This window comes from Erithacus rubecula, assembly GCF_903797595.1.
Source record: "Erithacus rubecula genome assembly, chromosome: 9".
NCBI lineage: Eukaryota > Metazoa > Chordata > Aves > Passeriformes > Muscicapidae > Erithacus > Erithacus rubecula.
Window position 1 is genome coordinate 3,441,930 of NC_136660.1, and position 19,022 is coordinate 3,460,951.

Consider the following 19,022-nt stretch of genomic DNA (forward strand, 5'->3'; position numbering starts at 1 on the left):
ATATCCAATATGCAGGTGAACACCCCCAGTGATGCCTCTTATATTCTTCAGAATCTCTGCTGCTTAGTGTGTAACTCTGAAACTTCACATTTGTAAATTCTCTTCACAGGATAGTTGGACAAAACAATTCCTTTCCAAATAGAGAATCAAGGACAACCTGTACCCAAAACCATAAACAATGTGAGGGAAAGGGGGCTGAGACTTCATAGCCTGGGGCTGTTCTTGGATAATTGACCCCAATGTGAAAATGAACCAAAACATAAAAATGTGAAAATTCAAGACCAGGATCCAGCTTGCCCTACACCCTTAGCTACTGTCTTATTTATTAAAATATAAAAAACATTAAAGCATACAAAAAATCACAAAAATGCAAAAATACTACCAAAAAGGGAGCTAGAAAAAGTTACAAATCGTACAGGAGTTTCCAGCCCTGGGGGGAGGACAGGATTTGGGATTTGGGATTTGGGATTTGGGATTTGGGATTTATGACGGAGGATTTGGGGTATAGGGGCGTGGCCAACGCCGAATGGGCGGGGTCAATCGCCACGAGCCCGCGCTTTTCCTGTGGGGGCGTGGTCATTCATATGGAAGCGTGGTTATGGGGTGGGCGTGGTTGCATTGTTATGGGCGTGGCTTTGAGATGATTGACATAAGTCTGGTGTGGGCGTGGTCGTGATGAGTGGGCGTGGCCTGTCCATAAAAGGCGGGGCGGGGCGGCCCCGCGGGCCCTGAGGCGGTGGCGGCGGCGCCGCGATCGGGATCGGACCGGGACCGGACCGGGCGGGATCCCCGTAAGTGCTGCAAGGGCGGAGCGGGACGCGTGGCTAGAGTGGGAGGGAAGCAGGCGGCACTCCCCGCTCCCGAAATCCCCCGTTTTGTTTGTAAAATCCGCGGTTTCCGCCATTTCCGCCTCCTCCTCCTCTGTGGGCGGGAGTCAGCTCTGAGGCTCCCGGCGCGGCTGCTGCGGCGGCCACAGGTGCTTTTCCTGCTCCGTGACTCTTTATGAGTCATTTTCCAGAGCCGTGGTGGCTTTGGGAGCCTCTCCGCCCCGCCCGGGTGATGCTGTGGTGGTTTCCCAGTCCTTTCGGTGTCACCAGAGCCCTTGGGCGCCGCTGCTTTGGCAGCTGTCGGCTTCTTTTTGAGCTGAGCGAGGTTTCTCACCCTTGCACATCCACGGGGGCGGGTTAATTATTAATTATGGGTGGAATCTGCTGAGTGTCAGGCCCTTTCCCCATGCCAGGCTCGCTCCTCCAGCGGCTGAGGCGCTGGCACAGGTTGTCCAGAGGAGCGGTGGCTATCCCTGCAATTGTCCCAGGACAGGACTTTGAGCCACCTGGGCTGGTGGAAAGTGTCCCTACCCATGTGAGTGAGATGAGCTTCAAGTTCCCTTCCAAGCCTGGCTGATTCCAGCCCGTGAGCAGCCCAGGTGTGACGATATCACGTTGTTTTGTTTTTCCCAGCGTTGCCAGCACGATGATCCCGGCGGGCAGCAGCCCTCCCCCGGACCAGGAGCCCCTGCTGGAGGATCCCGCAGGCAGCAGGTACAGCCGGCAGAAGCCCAGGGATCGCTGGAATGGAGCCTACCTGATATTTTTCCTGCTGGGAATCGGCTCCCTGCTGCCCTGGAATTTCTTCATCACGGCCAAGCACTACTGGAGGTACAAGCTGCAGAACTGCTCTGATGAGCCAGGCCCAGAGGGGCAGGTCACCTCAGACCTGAGGGTGAGTGCTGCTTTTGAGGCAGAAAATATAATCTGCTTTCCTTCCCAGCTTGCTCTTTTCTCCCCTCCACTTCCTCAGAACGTCCTCTAGGATGTCACCTGCTGCAAACCACAGGGAAAGGTTTATTTGGCATTTGGTTACAAATAGCTGCAGGGAAGATGCTTCAAATCGTTTTGTGGTCTGCATTTGGACTGCTAAGTGTTAAGATGCTTAACCTTTCACAGGGTGATTTCTACAGTGCAAGGTGTCTTTGTGGTGGGGTTTTTTTTTGTGTCCTTCCTGATGTGGCAGGTGTGCCATGAGTATCTCCTTGCAGTGATCAACATTTGCCTTGTGGCATATCGAGTGTGGAGCTTGTCATGTGGTGATGGATGGGGTGGCAGTTTAATGTCCCCAAAAAGCTGCTTTCTCTTGCTCCTCCTGCCACAGCAGGATTATTTCCCCCTGTCTCCCTGACAAAGGGTTGGTTTTTTGTGACTTTAAAAAGTGTTGGAGTGCTGAGGCTGTATCACATACTCCTCTCGTGGCAGAGCTTGTTCAGATGGTTTGGGTACATTTTGTTTTTATATAAACACAGGGCCAGGTGTGACACCTGCATTTTCCCTTTGCATTTCTCACTCCAGTACACCCACAGCTCTTTTAATTTCCATAGTTGTTAAGTGTCAGCTGCTTTTTTTGATGGGGAGGAAGGGAAGTGCTTACACCAGGATGCTACAGGTGTGCTGCTCCTACATCACACTGAAAAAAGCTGGGATTTAGGTAAAGTAAGTTGAAGTAGGTGTTTGCACAGCTGTGCTGCTGGCTGGATCAGCCATTTCTCTGCTGAGAAAGTGTTTCTCCTTTTCCTGATGCTTTTTCCTTTATCCAAGTGAAAGCTGCCTGGCTGTTCTGTGGCAGTTGAGTGTGATCAGCATCCAACCAGTCAGCCCAGTTTGTGCCCTGGGTTTGCCTGCACAGGGAGCTGGGCTCTGGAAGGATGCCCCTCTGACTGACAGCCTGCTCCTGGCTCCAGCCTGTTCACTGCTGCTCATTTTATGCCCTGTGCTCAGTAACACTCCAGTGCCTTCAGCCACTGTCACGGACCTGGATTCCTTCCCCAGCCTGGCAGGAGCCCATCTGCCAAGTCCAGGCTGGAGCAGAATAGAAATTACTTTGCAAAAGCATCTTGTGTCAGGTTTGCCTCCATGATGCTTCTTTGTCCTGGTCTGGGGCTTTTTAAGGCATCCTGTGGGGTTAAACACTTCCATTATGTGCCTCAGCTCCAAGGCTGAGGGACCTGGATGTGGGAGGAAGATGTCAGGTGTGGTTTGGGGTTCATTTTAAGGGCTCAGCAGAAAGGAAGAAGAGCTAGGTATATCCTGCAGTGCTAAAAATGAAAGCATATCTTTCACATGAATACCCAGGGAGGGAGAAGAGCTGCCACTGGAGATGGATTGAAACCTAACAAGCAGGAGAGAGTGAGTATGGAACCAAGTATTTTCCATTGGTCCAGGCATGGATTAAATTTGCCACCCACCATTCTGCTGCTGCATTGAAAATATGGTGCAAGGGCTCTTAAGTATTTGCCCAATTCTCTTCTCTCTGCTGGTGTGAGCCCATTTGCTGAGAATGAAGGAATATTTCCCTGGGATGCTCAAAACACAGCATCTCTGCTGGGTTACTTTGAGTGCACTTCTGCTTGGTGCAAAGCATTAGAAAGTCATTTTTCCTCCCCAGAAGCAGAAGCAAATTAACTTGGAAGTTTACTGTGTGTCCCCAGGATGTTTTGGAGGTTTGTTTCAAGTAGGTGGGTAAATAAGCTGGAGTTTTAGCAGCCAGCTTTTGCATTTTGCTTTGTCTTTTTTTTTCTTTTTTGTGATTCATTGTGTGGCCACAGAGCTTTGAACCTCCTGCTTGGCTGAGCTGATGCCATAAGCAGAGGAATTTAAGCCTGGACCCTCTAGGAGTGATTATTAGATTTCCTGTTGCTTCCAGTGAAGCTCCTGATAGGGAAGAAGAGGCAAACATGCTTGTAAACTGATTAAAAGTGATGCTTTAAAAAATAATAAAGGCTGTAAAAAATGAGCTATGCAGAGAAAACCATATATATATTTTTTCATAACTCCCTGTGTCATATTCAAGACCTGAAATTCATGTGCTGTTCCCCCTACAATGTTTTTTTACTTTGTTTTGGGGCTTTTTTTTTTTTTTTTCCCTGGCAGGACTATTTTGAGAGTTACATCTCCATTGCTTCCACTGTGCCCTCAGTGCTGTGCCTGATTGGAAACTTCTTGCTTGTCAACAAGTAAGTGTTGCTCTGATCCCAAGTGCCTGAGCCATGTTCCTCCCTAGCTTTGCTCCTGTCTTTTTTTCAGTTTCCAGCACAGGCTGCCCTTCCCTCAGGGCTCAGCCTCCCTGTGCAACCAAAATTCCCCTCCTTGCCCCTGCCTGAGTTGCAGCCAGCTGAGATGAAGTGGGAGAAGCACCTTGCTCCACACATGCCTGCAGCTGGCTTGAGTAAATAAATTCCTAATGAATTCCTTGGCTAATTGCTTGGAAACAGTCTTCCCTCTTAAAAATACCTTTTGTTGTCATCAACAAAAACCAAGCTCATGCAGGTAGGAGCAACAGCAGCCCTTGAACTAGGATAAGAAGTGGGCCAGCTGCACCTTGTTGCAAGCTTGGCTTAAATCTCAAATCTTCATTTGTACCCTTCCTTATCCCACACCAAGCTCCTGCATGCTGGCAGGCACAGGTTTGAGTGCCTTATCTCCAGATTCCAGCTCTTTACCTTGCTGCTTCCTCATCTCCTCCCACCTCTCTTTGTTTTCTTTGCCCCTTCTGCCAGCACAGCAGTTGTGTTCCTATGTTGAGCTGTTTTAAACTCCAAGTCCTTCCCCTTATCCCAGGGTTGCTGCCAGTGTCCGGATCCTGTCCTCCCTCTTTGTCATGCTGGCTGTTTTCCTGGTGATCACAGTGCTGGTGAAGGTGGACACCTCCTCCTGGACCACGAGTTTCTTTGCCCTCACTGTGGGCTGTGTGGCTGTGGTCAGCAGTGCCTCCACAGTCTTCTCCAGCAGCATCTTTGGCCTGAGCAGCTGCTTCCCCATGAGGAACCTGCAGGCTCTCATCTCAGGTTGGGTGATCCCACTGCCATCGTGCTCTTGGACTTTCCCTGCTCAGCTCCGTGGTTTTCTCTCCCCTCCCTCTGGGGTTTTGTTTTAAAAGCTTAACTTTGTCCTGATGATAAAAGGGAAGTTGCTGAAGGAGAAACCAGCTCGGTCACATGAGCTTTGGTTTCTGTAAATAGCCATAAACTGACCCTGGAGAGCTGCTGGGTGCAGGGAGAAATGAGGGAAGGAGATGGCATCCCCCTGCCCTGCCATTTCCAGCAGAGGGATCTGCAGCTTTGCCTTGTCTGCTCCTTTCTGATCAGCATTTCCCTGAGTGCTGAGGGGCAGGTTGGGAGCTGTGAGTGATGAACTCCCTGGAGCTTTGATAACATTATAAATGTGCTGTGGAATGCTTGACAAACCAAGAGGAGAAGAGGGGGGAAATCAGGATGGTGAGATTTTTCCTGGGGCCAAGACAGGAGTGTATTAATGAGTTTATCTCAGAGAAGGAAAGCACCACATCCCTGAGATGGCATTCCTGCCTCTGGTGGCTTGAATTCCCATCTGGGGGAGTGAAGAAGACAGATTGATTATATGTGTGCTGGCTGAAAGCCAGGTTTAGGCTTTGGAAAAGGTTTGGACTTTTTCTGCAGGGCTGTGTCCCATCCTGAGCCCTGTGCTGTGTTGGAAGGGGTGCAGGATGAGGTGTGGGAATGGAGAGGAGCTGGTTTGTGCAGCTGCACCCTGAGCTGGGTGTGGGGCGGGGCCTGAGCTGTGTCCCCTGTGTGTGTCACAAGAGCTTCTGGGCTGCCCCTCTTGCTCTGTGTGTCCCTGACTGTGGCCACCTCTGCTCCCACATGCAGGGCAGGCCATGGGTGGCACCATCAGTGCTGTGGCCTCTGTGATAGACCTGGCAGCAGCAGCCGATGTCACCGACAGCGCCCTGGCCTATTTCCTCACCGCCGACATCTTCATCGTTGTCTGCATCATGGTGTACCTGCTCCTGCCCAGGCTGGAGTACTCCAGGTGTGTGCCAGCCTGCCAGGGGCATCCTGTGGGGGTTAGCAGTGGGATTGCAGTGGGATCCTGGCTGTGCTGGTCCCTGTCACACCACCAGCCATTCTTCCCCTTTCACCAAAACCACAGGCTGAAACTGGGCGCCTGCCAAATTTCTGCCGAGCTCTCCCAGGGTCACTAGCACTCCCAAAACAGCAGAGTTTGGAGTTTGTGGAGTCAGCAGAGAGCCCTAATCTGGAGCCAGTCAGCCAGCAGTATTCTCACATTGTCTGTGTGACCCACTGGTCTGGTTAGTGCTTGTGGCCCCCAAGTGCCTGCATGCAGTAGGGTCCCCTCTGTGAACACTGAGGGTGCAGAGAGATGGTGGCTTATCCTGGTTTGGAGGACAGGTATCTGCCAATAAAGGCAGAAGCTTCTCTTTGAAATGGAGAATGTAAACCCCCTCCCTCCAAATTATTATTATAATTTTGAATTTAAGTGGCTCTCAGGCAAAGATAGGGGAATTAGAAATAACAGTTCTTTACTAGGAAAATTAAAATAGAAATTAAGTATTACAAAGAACAATCCCAACCCTGACAGAGTCAGAATCCAAGCTGACACCCTGTCAGTCAGTCAGGGTGTTGGCAGCAGTCCCATTCAATGGTGGCTGCATCCTCCTGCAGTGGCAGATGTGGTTCAGCTGGAGCAGTGCTCCTGGAGAAGGTGCAGTTTTCCTCTGAAGGTCTAGGGATGATGTGGAAAATTCTAGTTTTCCTCTGGAATCCAGTGGAAAGATAGAACCTTGCTGTCCAAAATCTCAGTTTTTATCTGTATAGGAAAGGCTTGGCTCCTCCCCCTGGCTGGAGCATCTCCCAGTGGGATGATGTAATTTTATCAGTCATGCAGTGGGACTCAATGTCCCAGCAGCAGATGATATCTCCTGGAGGGAAGATGGGTTGTGGAAAGATAAAGATGATTGCCCCATCTGGTTTAAAGATGGCCCATTAGCAGAGGATATGTGCCAGGAGATAAGGGTCACTGCCCCACCCACTTCAACAGATGGTGACAGAATACACATTTCTGGCCACATCAACCCACCACAAGGCTCTGCAAGGGTCACTTCACTCCTGCCCTCTCTGCAATTCCCAGTTGCATTCCCCCTGTGCTTTCCTCTGTCTCTTTCTCCAGGTACTACCTGAACAGCCAGAAGGAGAGCCCCTCTCTGGCCACCGTGCCCCCCGACAGCTCCGTGGAGGACAAGGCACAGCCAGGAGGCACAAGAAGCACTGGCATCCCCCCACTCCGCCCCATCCTGCAGAAGACTGCCCTCCTGGGCTTCTGCCTTTTCTATGTCTTCTTCATCTCCATCATCATCTTCCCTTCCCTCTCCTCCAACATCGAGTCTGTCAGTAAATCCTCGGGGAGCCCTTGGAGCACCAAGTACTTCACACCACTCACGTGTTTCCTCCTGTACAACTTTGCTGACTGGTGTGGGAGGCAGGTCACTGCCTGGATCCAGCTGCCTGGCCCCAAGAGCAAACTGCTGCCTGCCCTTGTCCTCCTCAGAACCATCTTCCTCCCTCTCTTCATCCTCAGCAACTACCAGCCCCGGGCTCACATCCGGACCGTGGTGTTCAAGCAGGATTTCTACCCCGTGCTCTTCACGGCGCTGCTGGGGCTCAGCAATGGCTACCTGGGCACACTGGTCATGGTCTACGGCCCCAAAATTGTGCCCAAAGAGCTGGCTGAGGCAGCAGGGGTGGTGATGAACTTTTACCTCGTGCTGGGGCTGGCTCTGGGGTCTGCCTGTGCTGTTTTCGTGGTGCACCTCGTGTAGAGGGGTGGGAAGAGGAGGAGGAGGAGCTCCAGTTTGTGGAGCTGCTGTTGGGTATTTAGGGTTTGGGTTTTTTTCCCCAAAAAAGTCAGGTATCCTGTGGTTTTGCCTGTTTTGAGAGAGGGGTGTAGCTGCATCCAGGGGGGATGCAGAGGGAAAGTCTCCCTTCTGGGAAGGGGCATCCCCTGTGCTTGGGAAAGTTCTGTCAGACATTGTTGCTCCCCAGTTTGATGGAGCAGGGACCAAACGGCCTCATCCTCCCCAGGGAGCTCAGGGAGGCACCAGGGACACAGGGATACCATCCCTTACCCTTGTGCCAGTGGTTTTAAGCTGAGCTCAGGGCTTTTAGGGGCACCTTGGGTTTTACTGCTGCACTGTTACAAGTTCAGCCCTTCAGGGGTTGGGTGGTTTTTGGGGGGGGGATCACCCCTCACACAACTGTGATGGTGGTGTTGAACTAAAAGGGATTTGAGCCCTGAAGCACCTTCACACAATGTAGGGAGTGAGTAGCAGCTGTTCCAGGGATCAGAGCACAGTTTTGCACAGATTTCATACAATCATTGCACAAAAAATATATATGTATATAAGGGAAACTGCTCCACTTAGAATTTTGCTTGCTTTAATTTTTCGATCTAAAATTGAATTGAGGGATCATCTACCTCACTGGTGTTGGGGACTATTCCCTGGCCAAGCTGAGAGGAGCATTTGTCCTGCTGTGACTGTGGTGTGACCCTCAAGGAAGGTGAAATGCTGAGTGGGCCTAACCTGAGGTTTTTAAGGCGTCTTCAATGTGTGTTCAGAGAGCTCTGTGAGAGCCAGGGAGAGGTATGAGACAGGCCCTGGTGTGAGGTGCACAGCAGAAATCTGGTTAATTCATGTAGACAGGCACCATATGGCCTCCAGATGTTTTCAGAGGGGTGAGCCACTGTGACACCCAAAAATAAAGCCCACCCAAAGATGACTGGCTTTGAAATTCATTTAAACTCCCATATGCCAGCACAGCCTGGGCTAAATCCGATTATTGTATTTATTTTCTCAAATTGCCTGGATTTATGGTCTGGAAGAGGTGAACTGATAAGCAAGGGTGTAATGGCAGAGCTTGGCAGTGCAGTGGTGCCTCAGAGATGCTGTCTGTGGAAATTAATTCCTTTAGGACTGGGTTAGGAGCAGGTGCTCCTTTACTGGGGTGCTCTCTCAGCCCTTTGGCCTCCAGCACTTGTCCAGGGACTGCCCTGACCCAAGGGTTCATCAGCTTGGTTTTTTACTGCTTTGCATCTCTGCTCCTCCTGTCTGTTACAGAAAAATTCCTCTGGAGGGAGAACTGAATTCTGGTACAATTGCTAATAAAGATAATTCTTGATCCTGTGCAAGTGCTGGTATCTGGGATAATTTCTCTTGGAGATGCACTGGTGCATGCAGTTTTAGCTTGCATTTTTCCTTCTGGTCATCCTTCTCTCCCAGCTTGGATTGTAAACTCAGAGAAATCCCTGGCATGGGCTGGGTGAAGGAGCCCTTTGCTTTAAGATCATTGCTTTGACAGCACAGTTATTCCAGTGGAATATCCCCAAAGGATGTGCAGGTAGGTGTGGAGAGCATTCCTGTGGTGGAGGGAGTGAGCAGAAAGGGATGATTATCACAGTCCCTTCCAACCCAAATTTATTCCATGTGATAAATGCATCTTTGACAGCAACAGCAGCCATGGAGCCCAGTTCCAGGGCTGGAATGATGTTCCAGCCAGGAGGAACTCTGCAGGGATCCAAACCTGCTTCATGACATGGAGCTGGGAGGGAGCTGCTCCCCAGAACTGAGTTCCAGAGAAAGATCTGGGTGTGGGCAGGGCTGGTGCTGGGCTGGGTCTAAAAAATGCATTCCCAGATTTTGTTTCTCAGCCAGCAGGGATGTTTGCCCATCTCCCAGTTGAGGAGGGTGAGTGTTGATCCAGCTGGCACAGGAAGGACCATGTGCTTTCCACAGGGCTTGGCCCCCTCTCATCTGTGGGTGCAAAATGAGCCATGCAGAATTCCACTGCAGAATTCTTGCATTGCAGAATTCCTGAGGGTGAGGGAATGTGAAACAGTCAAAGACAAATCCCTGTGTGGTGCCCAGCACTGTGACCCAAGGTTTGGAGAGTCCCAGTCCTGCCTTTGGAGTTAAATCCAGCTGGCCAAGGGGGAAGGAAAGCTGGGAGCTGGCAGAGCAGCAGCAAAGGCAGCAGGGTGCAAGGGAGAGGAAGGGATGAAGGAGCACAAAGGGGAGGAGATGCATCTGCTGCAGCTTCTGCTCAAAGGAAACCAACTGAGCCCGAGCCTGACCTGGTTCTGTCCCCTCTCACCTCTGTGGTGCCAGCTCCCCCTCCCTGTTCCAGAGCTGGACAGGTCAAGTGTTGGAACTGGGGGCTTTGAAGCAAACAAATGTGCTGGAGGAGGAAAGGGAATTTTTGTTATGGAGTTTCCATCTTCAGATGAGCTGAGCTGCTCCTGCCCCTTCCATGGGTGCCCCAGAGGGAAGAAGCAAACCTTGGCTTTGAACCCTTGCCAGCCAGCTGCAGGCCTGCCTGGCTGCTGCTCTCCTTTTGCATGTTTTATGGAGTAATTTGTACTATATTTACACAGCAGTGATAAACAGTTTTTAAAATGGAAGTAAAGAAAACGCTGCTGGATGAATTGTTACAAAAAAGCCCTGTTTGCCATTCCAGCAGGGGGAAAAAAAAAAGGGATAAAAATCACCATCCTAGGGACATGCTGTTCATCAGATCTGGGTATTTTTTCCCTTGATTTGTGTGCCTAATGTGAGCAGAAGAAGTCGCAGATGCATGCTGAATTCTGCAGGGAACATATGCATGCATTTAAATCATTTACAGCATTTACTGGTGCAATTGTAAAGCACATTATTTTCCTGCATTTGTAATTAGGCTCCAAGCAGATGGTGGAGGACTGTAGCTCCTGATTAGACAGGCTTGTGCTCTGTTGGATGGCACTGTGAGAACAAAGTGAGAGGAGAAACTTTTCCTCCCAATTTATCACACCAGGGCAGGGGAGCTCAGGAGGTGGGAGTGCCTGGATTCCAGCGTGGCTGGAGCAGGCTGTGCCATCCTCTGCTGCTGGATGGGACCCCTTCTTCCTACAGCTTCTTCTTTTCCTGGCTTGCATTCCTAAATCATGAATGTGTGACTGGAAGAGCAGAAGAAGAGCACGATGAGACCCAATTTGTGAGCAGCACAGGATTCCCTTGAGGCAACAGCCTGACCAAAATTCCTTTGTGTCCCCTTTGCTGGTGCCCCTCAGGGCTGTGGAGGTGGGTGCTCACCTCCCCTTTTCCAAGGTTTTTATCTTGCTGCTCCATCTGAGTTAGCAGCGAGGTCAAACACAGGTGGGCTGGGCAGGAGGGAGCTCATCTTCCACATCTTTGGTGTTCCCTGAGCCCAAACAGGGGTGGGGGCCCAGCCAGGGTGTGGTGACATGGGACAGGCTGCAGTGTGGACTCTCTGCTCCTGTTCATGCATTCTCTGTGCCTGTAGATGGCACCTTTTCCTCTGCTGAGGAAGAATAAACCGAGGGGAATGAAAAAAAGACTCAAGCTGGTGAGACAGGGCTTAGAGCAAAGGAGGAAAAGGTGCTTCAGGTGTGTGGCATGAAGTGACCCAGGGCAGTCCCACTGTTGTCCCCTCCCCGAGTTTACAAACATTGCCCATCACTAGGAAATCACAAGGGAAAAGTGATTCCAGCTGCACAAACACCAAAGGGGTTTTTTTTAAACCCTGGTTAACCCTTTGTGGAACTAACAAGGGGCCAGGTCCTGCTGGCTCCACCTTGGGCTGCACAGGGACACAATTCTGCAATCAGGCTGCTTTGGGGTCTGCAGAGTGCAGAGCTTCAGGGCTTCAGCCCTGCAAGGCTTTTTTGGGGCTCACCAACATCCCCTTGATGCTTCCTGCCATGTGTCATCACCACAGGAATATTGGTCCTGGGGTAGCTCACCTGGACCCCACCTGTGAGCACAGCCTGGAAGATCCCTGAGGAATTCCCACTGAATTAGGACTGTGCTGCAAAGGTGACCCAAAGTTTCTGCCCCTCCTGCTGTCTCCATAGGATCACCTTACAAAGATGCAATTTGAAACCCAGTGCATCTGTATTTCTAAAGGAAAAAAAAAAAAACCAAAACAAACCCAGCTGCTCTTTCAGTGCTTTTCTTTTCAGAGAGAGAATTCCAGCAATCCCTTAACTTTGCTCAGCTTTCTCACCAGCCTCCTTCACTCATAAATTCCTAAACAAACAGCATGATCCTAATATTGGCCCTAAAATTCTGTGTGAAATGAACCTGGAAATTAATTTCACACAGGAAAAGCCAGCTCACTGTCAGCCACAGCACAGGTGGTCGAGAAGAGAACTCCAAGGTGGCTCTACAAATTAATTGGTGATTTGGATGAGAGGGCAGCAGGAGGGGAGTTGCCTCCCTCACACCAACATCCCAACCCAGACTGCACCATGGTGTGCTGGAAATCTGTGGGAAAAGGAGGATACCACCATTCCCCTGGGGCTTGTGATTTGAGGGGGCAAAATCACCATGTTTCCCCCCCCCAAATAAAAAAATAATTGGAAGCAGGAGGCATGGGCTGCTTTTTCCTGAAATAAAACCCAACCAAACAAACAAGAAACCAGCCAGCCCTGCACTTTTATATAGGTTTTATTTACTGGGAAAAAAAATTAGGATGGTAGTTTGGGGAAGCACTTCCAGGGACACTTTGTGGGAGACTCCTGGGGAAAAGGAGGCGTGAAGAAATGACTGATGGCACAATATTGCAGGGCTGGTTGTCAGGCAGTGATGTTCTTGCAGACCCTGAACGTGGTGCAGGGCAAGCAGAGGCAATTCAGCTCCTTAGCAGGGCAGGGTTTTGCAGGTGTCCGTGTTTCACCTGCTTTCCATGTGATATTTCATCCATTTGGAGACAAACAGCCATCCCAGGGGAAGGCAGGCAGAGCAGTGAGAGGCTGTGGGGAGAGCTGGATGTGGGAATGTTCCGTGGCTGGAGGGAAAATGAGAGGGGGAGAAGCCCTGCAGAACAATTTCAAGGTTGAGTGAGTGGTGCCAGGAGGATGTGAAAGGCTCTGCTGAGCTGCTGTGTGCTCACAGGCAGGATGAAGAAGGGAGGTCATGGGATCTGCCTCCAAAAAAATCAGGTTAGGATAACCTAAGGGAGGTTAACCCAGCCCTGCAGCTCCCTGCTTTGGGGTTGGTGTTAATTATGATCCCAGTAGCAACAAGGCTCACAAAGCGTCACTCTCTTATTTTCCCAGCTCTGAGCCTGTGGAAGGGCTCATCTCCCAGGGCTGGATCTTGGAATACCGTGGATTTCTCCAAACAGGAGCTTGGGAATATCAGCTCAGTGAGCTGGTTGGAGGTCCAGCCTGCACACAGCTACTGCTGTCCCTGCCTGATTCAAACCCCCCCGACAGATCACCAGACACTCAATTCCTGTGTGTCTTGTGAAGCTGGCCACTGAAATCCCCCCAGTCCTCCCTCTCCTCCTCCATGGGAAAGGCTGCAGCCTGTTCTCCATTGGGAATGGGACTGGCAGCCCCTTGTTAGGGCTGATTTATGTAAAACAGGTGACACATCTCCCAGCCAGCCAGGATGTGAGCAGAAATCCATGGTGGGGAGCCAGGGCACAGGCACCTGGCAGAGGAGAGGTGTTTAAACACAAACCCTGACCTGGATTTATCAGGAGAGGCCCTAAGTGAGACATCACCTGGCCCTGAGACACGTCCTCACCAATAGTTCTGCTTTGGTTCCTCCCCTTTTTTGTCATTTTCCCCTCCTCATTATCTCCCTGGCTTTGTGGGCTGGGGTGGACGCTGCTGTGTGATGATGGAGAGGGTGAGGAAGAGATGGGGAAACCCCCCAGAGCAGGTGGCTCAGCTCAGCAAGGTGCTCAGAGCCCCAGCAGGTACCACCTGCACCCTCTGCTCTCCTGGTGAGCCCCAAAACCGGTGCCAGCACCGAGGGAAATTCCTTAACGAGCCTGGCACAGCCCAGCAATGATGTGATGTGAGGAAATGAGCTGCCAGCACCTCAATTATCTGCATAGAGCTCATTGCAGTCACCTGTCTGCCAGGACCTTGGGTTTTAGCCCCGAAGCACCTGCAGGTGTGCAGGGCAGGTTTGGTGGGGCAATCCCCCCATCCCCAGGACAGACCTGAGCCCAATTCCAGCCAATCAACCCCGGAGCTGTGCTAATGGCTTAATTAGGAGAAGCTGCTAGGTTTAATTGTCCCCTCCTGCTGCTGTAGGGGGATTTGCCTGCTGGTGCTCTAGGACTAGGTGAGTTGAGGCTTCTCACATCCCTGGAAGTGCTGGATGGGGTTTGGAGCAGCCTGGTCCGAGATGATTTGTGATGTCCCATCCAACCCAAACCATTCTGGGATTCTCTGGGGGCTCCAAGGGTGGGTTTAACAGCATAAACTGAATTTATTTAGCGTTTTGATCGAAGCTGGTTGTGATGGGGTCGGGTACACGGTGTGAGCAGCGGGATAGGACCCGGATCCCTGCTGATCCTTTCCTGGCTTCCAGGAACGTGGAATCACCCTTCAGTTTGAGTGCTGGTGTCACTGCAGGTGGATTTTATGGTTTTGTCACTCCCAAGGTGGCACGAAATGGAGTGAGACAGGGGCGTTTGGATATTTTTCCAAAAACTGCTCGCAGGGAGGGCTTGGACTGGAGGAATGTCCTGCCGGGAATACAGGAGGGAATTTGGTGGGAATCGTGTCTGGGCAGCACGGCAGCTCCAGCCCGAGGCTGCCGGGCAGGAATCTCCATCCCGGATCGCTTTTCCTGCTCATCCATGATTTATTCACGCTCTCCGCGCCCTGCCAGCTGCTCTGGCGCGCAGGTCAGAGAAACAATATTAACAATTAAAAAAAAAGAGAGAATTAAACCCGCCGGGGCGGAGTTAAACTTTGGGTACCCAGCGGGGTAAAATTGGATTTGAGCCGGCGGCTGTTTGGGGGAAAAGCCCGGATTTGGGGGATATTTTGGGGGTCCCCAGGGAGGGGAGGCGGCGCTGAAATCCCGGGTACCTGGGCGAGGGGCGCTGCCCCGCCCGCTTCAGCATCTCCGCGCTCCTTGGCTTTCCCTCCCCTTCCTCCTCCTCCTCCTTACGCCGCTCGCAGTGAGGGAGGGGGGGACATGGGGGGTCGCCGCTGACACCGGGCTCCGAGACATCCACCGCAGGTAATTCCCCGCCGCTTTCCCGTGTTTATTCCGTGTTTTATCGCCCTTTATCCCTGCGGGAGGGGTGGCATGCGAGGTCGGGGCATCATTTCCCAGGGGGCGGCTTTGAGCGGGGTCCCCCTTCCCAAACCTTTCAGCCACCCAACCCGCTTTTCTAGCGGCAGAGCCCCTCTTATTGTTATTTTTGGGAGAGGGGGAGCCAAGCCTGCTGCTCTTTTCCCAAAAAACAGCCCTGTAAATGCGCGGTGATGCCGCTGTCCTGTCCCCGAGGGGAGCGGGCACGGTGCCTCCCTCCTTCCCCCATCCCCGGCTCTAATTCGGAGTTCGGGCTGTTCGAGCCGCAAAGTTTCTGGCATAAGTTTTTCCCAGACGTGGGGGCTGAGCCGCAGTGGAAGCGGTGGGATTTTTAAATCCCCTCCCAGCGTTGTTAAAACGGGAGGGACAGCGCTTGGAAACGCCGAACGTTCCGAGAAAACACTTTATTTCTATTTTTCCTCCTCTTGTTCTTTACTTGCTGCTGCTTTCCTTCGCCTCCCTCAAAACCTGCAGTCCCTCTTTTCTTTAAATCCATGTTCTGCCCATTATCCTCTCCCTAAGCCTCTTCTCTACCCATCAGCGTTTTCCAGGAGGAGAGGGATGCTGGAATGGGACGTTCCTACGCTGATGTGTGTTTTCTTTGTTGTAGGTTTGGTTTTTTGGTTTTTTTCCCCCGCGTTTGGCAGCAGGACTAGGCTGCACTCAAAAAACAGGGATCCTCCCGGTGCATCCTGCGGGATGCTCCCTGCATGTGGGATAGAAATGCATTGAGATATTTGAGGGTTTTAAAAATTTTTTAAATTCTTTTGCGGGGGAGGTGGAACCGCGGACGAACTATTCCCACGGGATGCTCGCGTTTGTGAAAATCCAGGTGGTTGTTCCGGCAGAGTGAGTTTTATTTTTGTCTCTGCTTTCTCCCTGTCCTGGGGAAGCAGGGGAGGAATCCCTGTGCTGTTCCCTTCTCCTTCAGCACCCTGCTCCCTCCCTTCACCCCCGGCACAAAGATTCCTTGTTTCCCAAGGAGCCGTGAAAAATACAATGTTTTAACACCGAGTTGCAAAACGCTATCTTTGTGGGAAACTGTGAACATTGATGTCCCTTCTCGGTATTTTATTTTATTTTTTTGTTTTTGGCCAAGGAAAAAGGACTCTGCAATCCTCTCCTGAGCAGATCAGGGTGACAGCACCTCTTAAAAAGGATTCAGTTTATGAAGTTTCTGAGATGTTCTGTGCAGATGGTCTGGAGCACAGATTATTATATTTTTTTAAAATTTAATTTAAGAAGCTTTAAGATATGGGATTGGCTTGATGAAGGGGCTCTTGTTAAGGTGTAAAATATCCCAGCTGCTCAGCATACATCCCATACTGCAGCCAGGCTAATTGGGCTGGAGCATGAACAATTCCATGTGCAACCAAAAACTTTTGTGTTTTTTCCCCACTTACAGCATCCTCCTTCCTCCAGTAAGACTTCTAATAGTGCTACAGAAGAAATAGGGTTATTTTGGGGGCTTTTGTGGCCCAGGACTTATAAACCTGAAAATTCCTGCCTTGGTACTGATGTGGTTGCCTGTCTCTCCATCAGTGTGTGAATTCTGCACCCAAAATGGGCAGAAATTCCTGTGGTAGAGACCCAAATCTTGCAGCTGCCCTGGGTCTTGCCAGGGGTTTGGTGAAGCCCAGGGGCTGGGGTAGCATGAAGTTTCAATGTGGGCAGGAGATATTTGCTCATGGTGACTTTCAGTGCATGAAGGTGAAGATTTGATGGGATTTTGTGAAGGAATTGTTCCTTGGCAGGGTGGGCAGGCCCTGGATCCCTGGAAGTGCCCAAGGCCAGGCTGGATGGGGCTGGAGCAGCCTGGGACAGTGGAAGGTGTCCCTGCCCATGGTTTCAAGGGCTCTCAGCCACATCTGGGGTCTCTGGGGGGTTCTCATGAACAATCCTGTCACTGGTGATGAGCTGCTGTCATTAATCCAAATAACTTCATCCTGCTGCATGCCTTTGTCTTTCCCTCAATCCCTACTCTCCCCTTTGGGACTGAGGGGGCTCCTCCTGAGTTATCCCCACCTTCCTCTCCCTCTGCTGTGTCTGTACATTTTTTCCCTGCTCCTACAATTCCAGCCAGGGAGTGATTATCCCCAGAGCTTCCCTTTTATCAGCTGGAGCAGCCAGCAGGTCTTGGAGAGGTCTGGAGCAGCAAAGTGCCTCTCTGGAAGTTAAGTGAGCTTTGTGTGACTTCCCTCTTGATTTGGATGAGGCAAGAAAAGGGCTGAGAGCCTTTGCAGCTCTGGCTCATCAGTGTGAAGGTTTTTTTGTGGGTTTTCCTGCCATTGTTGTATTTTTTTTTCACCTTTCTTCTGAAGCATCCCTTTTTCCCCCTCTGTGTGGAAGATCTAGCATTCCAGTTACCACTGAAGAAAATAGCCTTGCTGCTTCTTTTTATTAGTGTTGCAAGCTCCCAGGCTGGAGCTTAGGAGGCAGGGAGATGGGGTAAAATCCCAGGAGCACACACACACACCCATCCAGGGTCCTGGGCTTGGAGCAGCACCTGCTGAGTGTTTGCCAACGGAGATGGAGTTAAAGAACTCACCCACCTCCTTTGGCAGGTTTCAAAATGCAGCTGGGTGGCTGATGGGGAAGAGCTGGTGGTTCTGAATCCTTTATTGCTGTTGTGGGGCAAAGCCCCAAAAAAGGGAATCCCTGCCTGGAAAGCTGCAGCTGGATGTGGCAAGGAGGGAGCAAAAGGGATAAAATAAGGATTTATTGAAAGGATACACCTTGGGCAGTGCAAGAACCTGGCCAGAGCTACACCCAAATCAAATCTGAGATGGATCCTGCTCACAAATCTTTACACTTTCATAACTTATGGTTCATCCACATATTGGGGTCAATTATCTAAGCACAGCCCCAGGCTTTCCCTCATCATTGTTTAGTTTTTGGGTACAGATTGTCCTTGATTCTCTAGCTAGAAAGGAATTATTTTGTCCAACTACCCTGTGAAGAGACATTACTAACACCTAATATGAAGTTTCAGAGTTGCACACTAAGCAGCAGAGATTCTGAAAATATAAAAGCTCAAGCCCAAGGCATCAGGGTGGCAGCAGAGCAGGCACACTCAGGGATGGTGTGTGGGAGCCTGGGGATGTTGGACACTGCCCCTGCAGTGTTTTATGGCAGTGTTGAAGCCCAGCCAGGTGCCCTGGGTCAGAGGGAGGTGTTGGGATAAAGTGTCTGGCCTCCCATCTCCTGATCAGGCTTGGAGTCAGCCCTTCAGCATCCTTACCCTTGCCACCCTGTCTGTTCCTGTGTATTTTCTGAGAGCCTGGAGAGAGGCTCCTGTCTTGTGAGACCAGACTGTGAGTGTCACTTCACTGCATGCAGCTTTCCACTTCCTCCCAGAGCAAGAATTACCACCCTTTTCCCCCTCCTCCTTTTTTTTCCTCCTTCCAGCCAAGCTCTGTTGCTGTTGGCTGCCTCTGCATCTTTTCATCCCACGTTAGTATCATCTGCTTCCCAGCCTGGCTGTGCTGCTGCAGCCCAGGAGCCTCTTGCCTTGGTCTCCATGCCCCATCCCAGCCTTGCTCCAGCTGGGGAGAGGCTTTGTGATGGAAAGTGGTTGCTATGATGCCTATGGTGACTAGCAACCAGTGCTGGAGGCTGGGCTGCCCTTCTTGAAAAGAAAAAAAATTTTAATTATTTCTTCTCTCTCCCCAAAGATGAAGCTGCCCTGGCCATGGAGGCAGTGGGTGGTGGAGCAGGGAATGGGGACTCTCCTCCCAAAACTCCCAGGGTGTTATTTCAGTATCCCAAGTTGAGTTGGATGCACCATTTGGCTTTTCCTTGGACATGCCACAGTTGTGGTGAGAGGTTTGGGTGTTGCTCATACAGAGCTGGGTTGGATTTTGGGATTTATTTGGATTATTTTATGTTGGGAAAACCAATGTAGTTTCCAACCCAGCACAGCCTTCCTGCAAGCACTTAGAAGTTTGAGGATGGCATTTCCTTCTGTGCCTGGGTTTTTTTTTTGTTAAATGGTGTCACTTTGCAGCTAATGTTTGTTTTCCTGTGGGAATGCAAACATCTGGAAGCACCAGCCAAAATACTTCCACTCCTGTACT

The 19,022-nt window shown here is 50.9% G+C and overlaps 2 protein-coding genes across 5 annotated transcripts in view; both read left to right on the forward strand.

Moving 5' to 3' along the window:
* The first annotated feature begins 709 nt into the window (after positions 1–709).
* On the forward strand, positions 710–9,014 carry SLC29A3 (solute carrier family 29 member 3). Its single transcript, XM_079313006.1, has 6 exons — positions 710–791; positions 1,470–1,722; positions 3,924–4,006; positions 4,611–4,837; positions 5,678–5,840; positions 6,999–9,014. Exons 2-6 carry the CDS (start codon positions 1,474–1,476, stop codon positions 7,645–7,647), a joined length of 1,371 nt encoding a protein of 456 aa, XP_079169132.1. The 5' UTR covers positions 710–791; positions 1,470–1,473; the 3' UTR covers positions 7,648–9,014.
* A 5,352-nt stretch (positions 9,015–14,366) lies between these two features.
* CDH23 (cadherin related 23) overlaps positions 14,367–19,022 on the forward strand; it is a 169,406-nt gene continuing 164,750 nt past the window's right edge. The window contains exon 1 of one of the 4 annotated variants that reach the window (XM_079312977.1): positions 14,367–14,530. The gene's annotated coding sequence lies outside the window, so the exon portion shown is untranslated. Of the gene's footprint in view, positions 14,531–14,794; positions 14,872–15,293; positions 15,335–19,022 lie in introns of those variants that run through there. The other 3 variants (XM_079312978.1, XM_079312979.1, XM_079312976.1) reach the window with 3 other exon arrangements.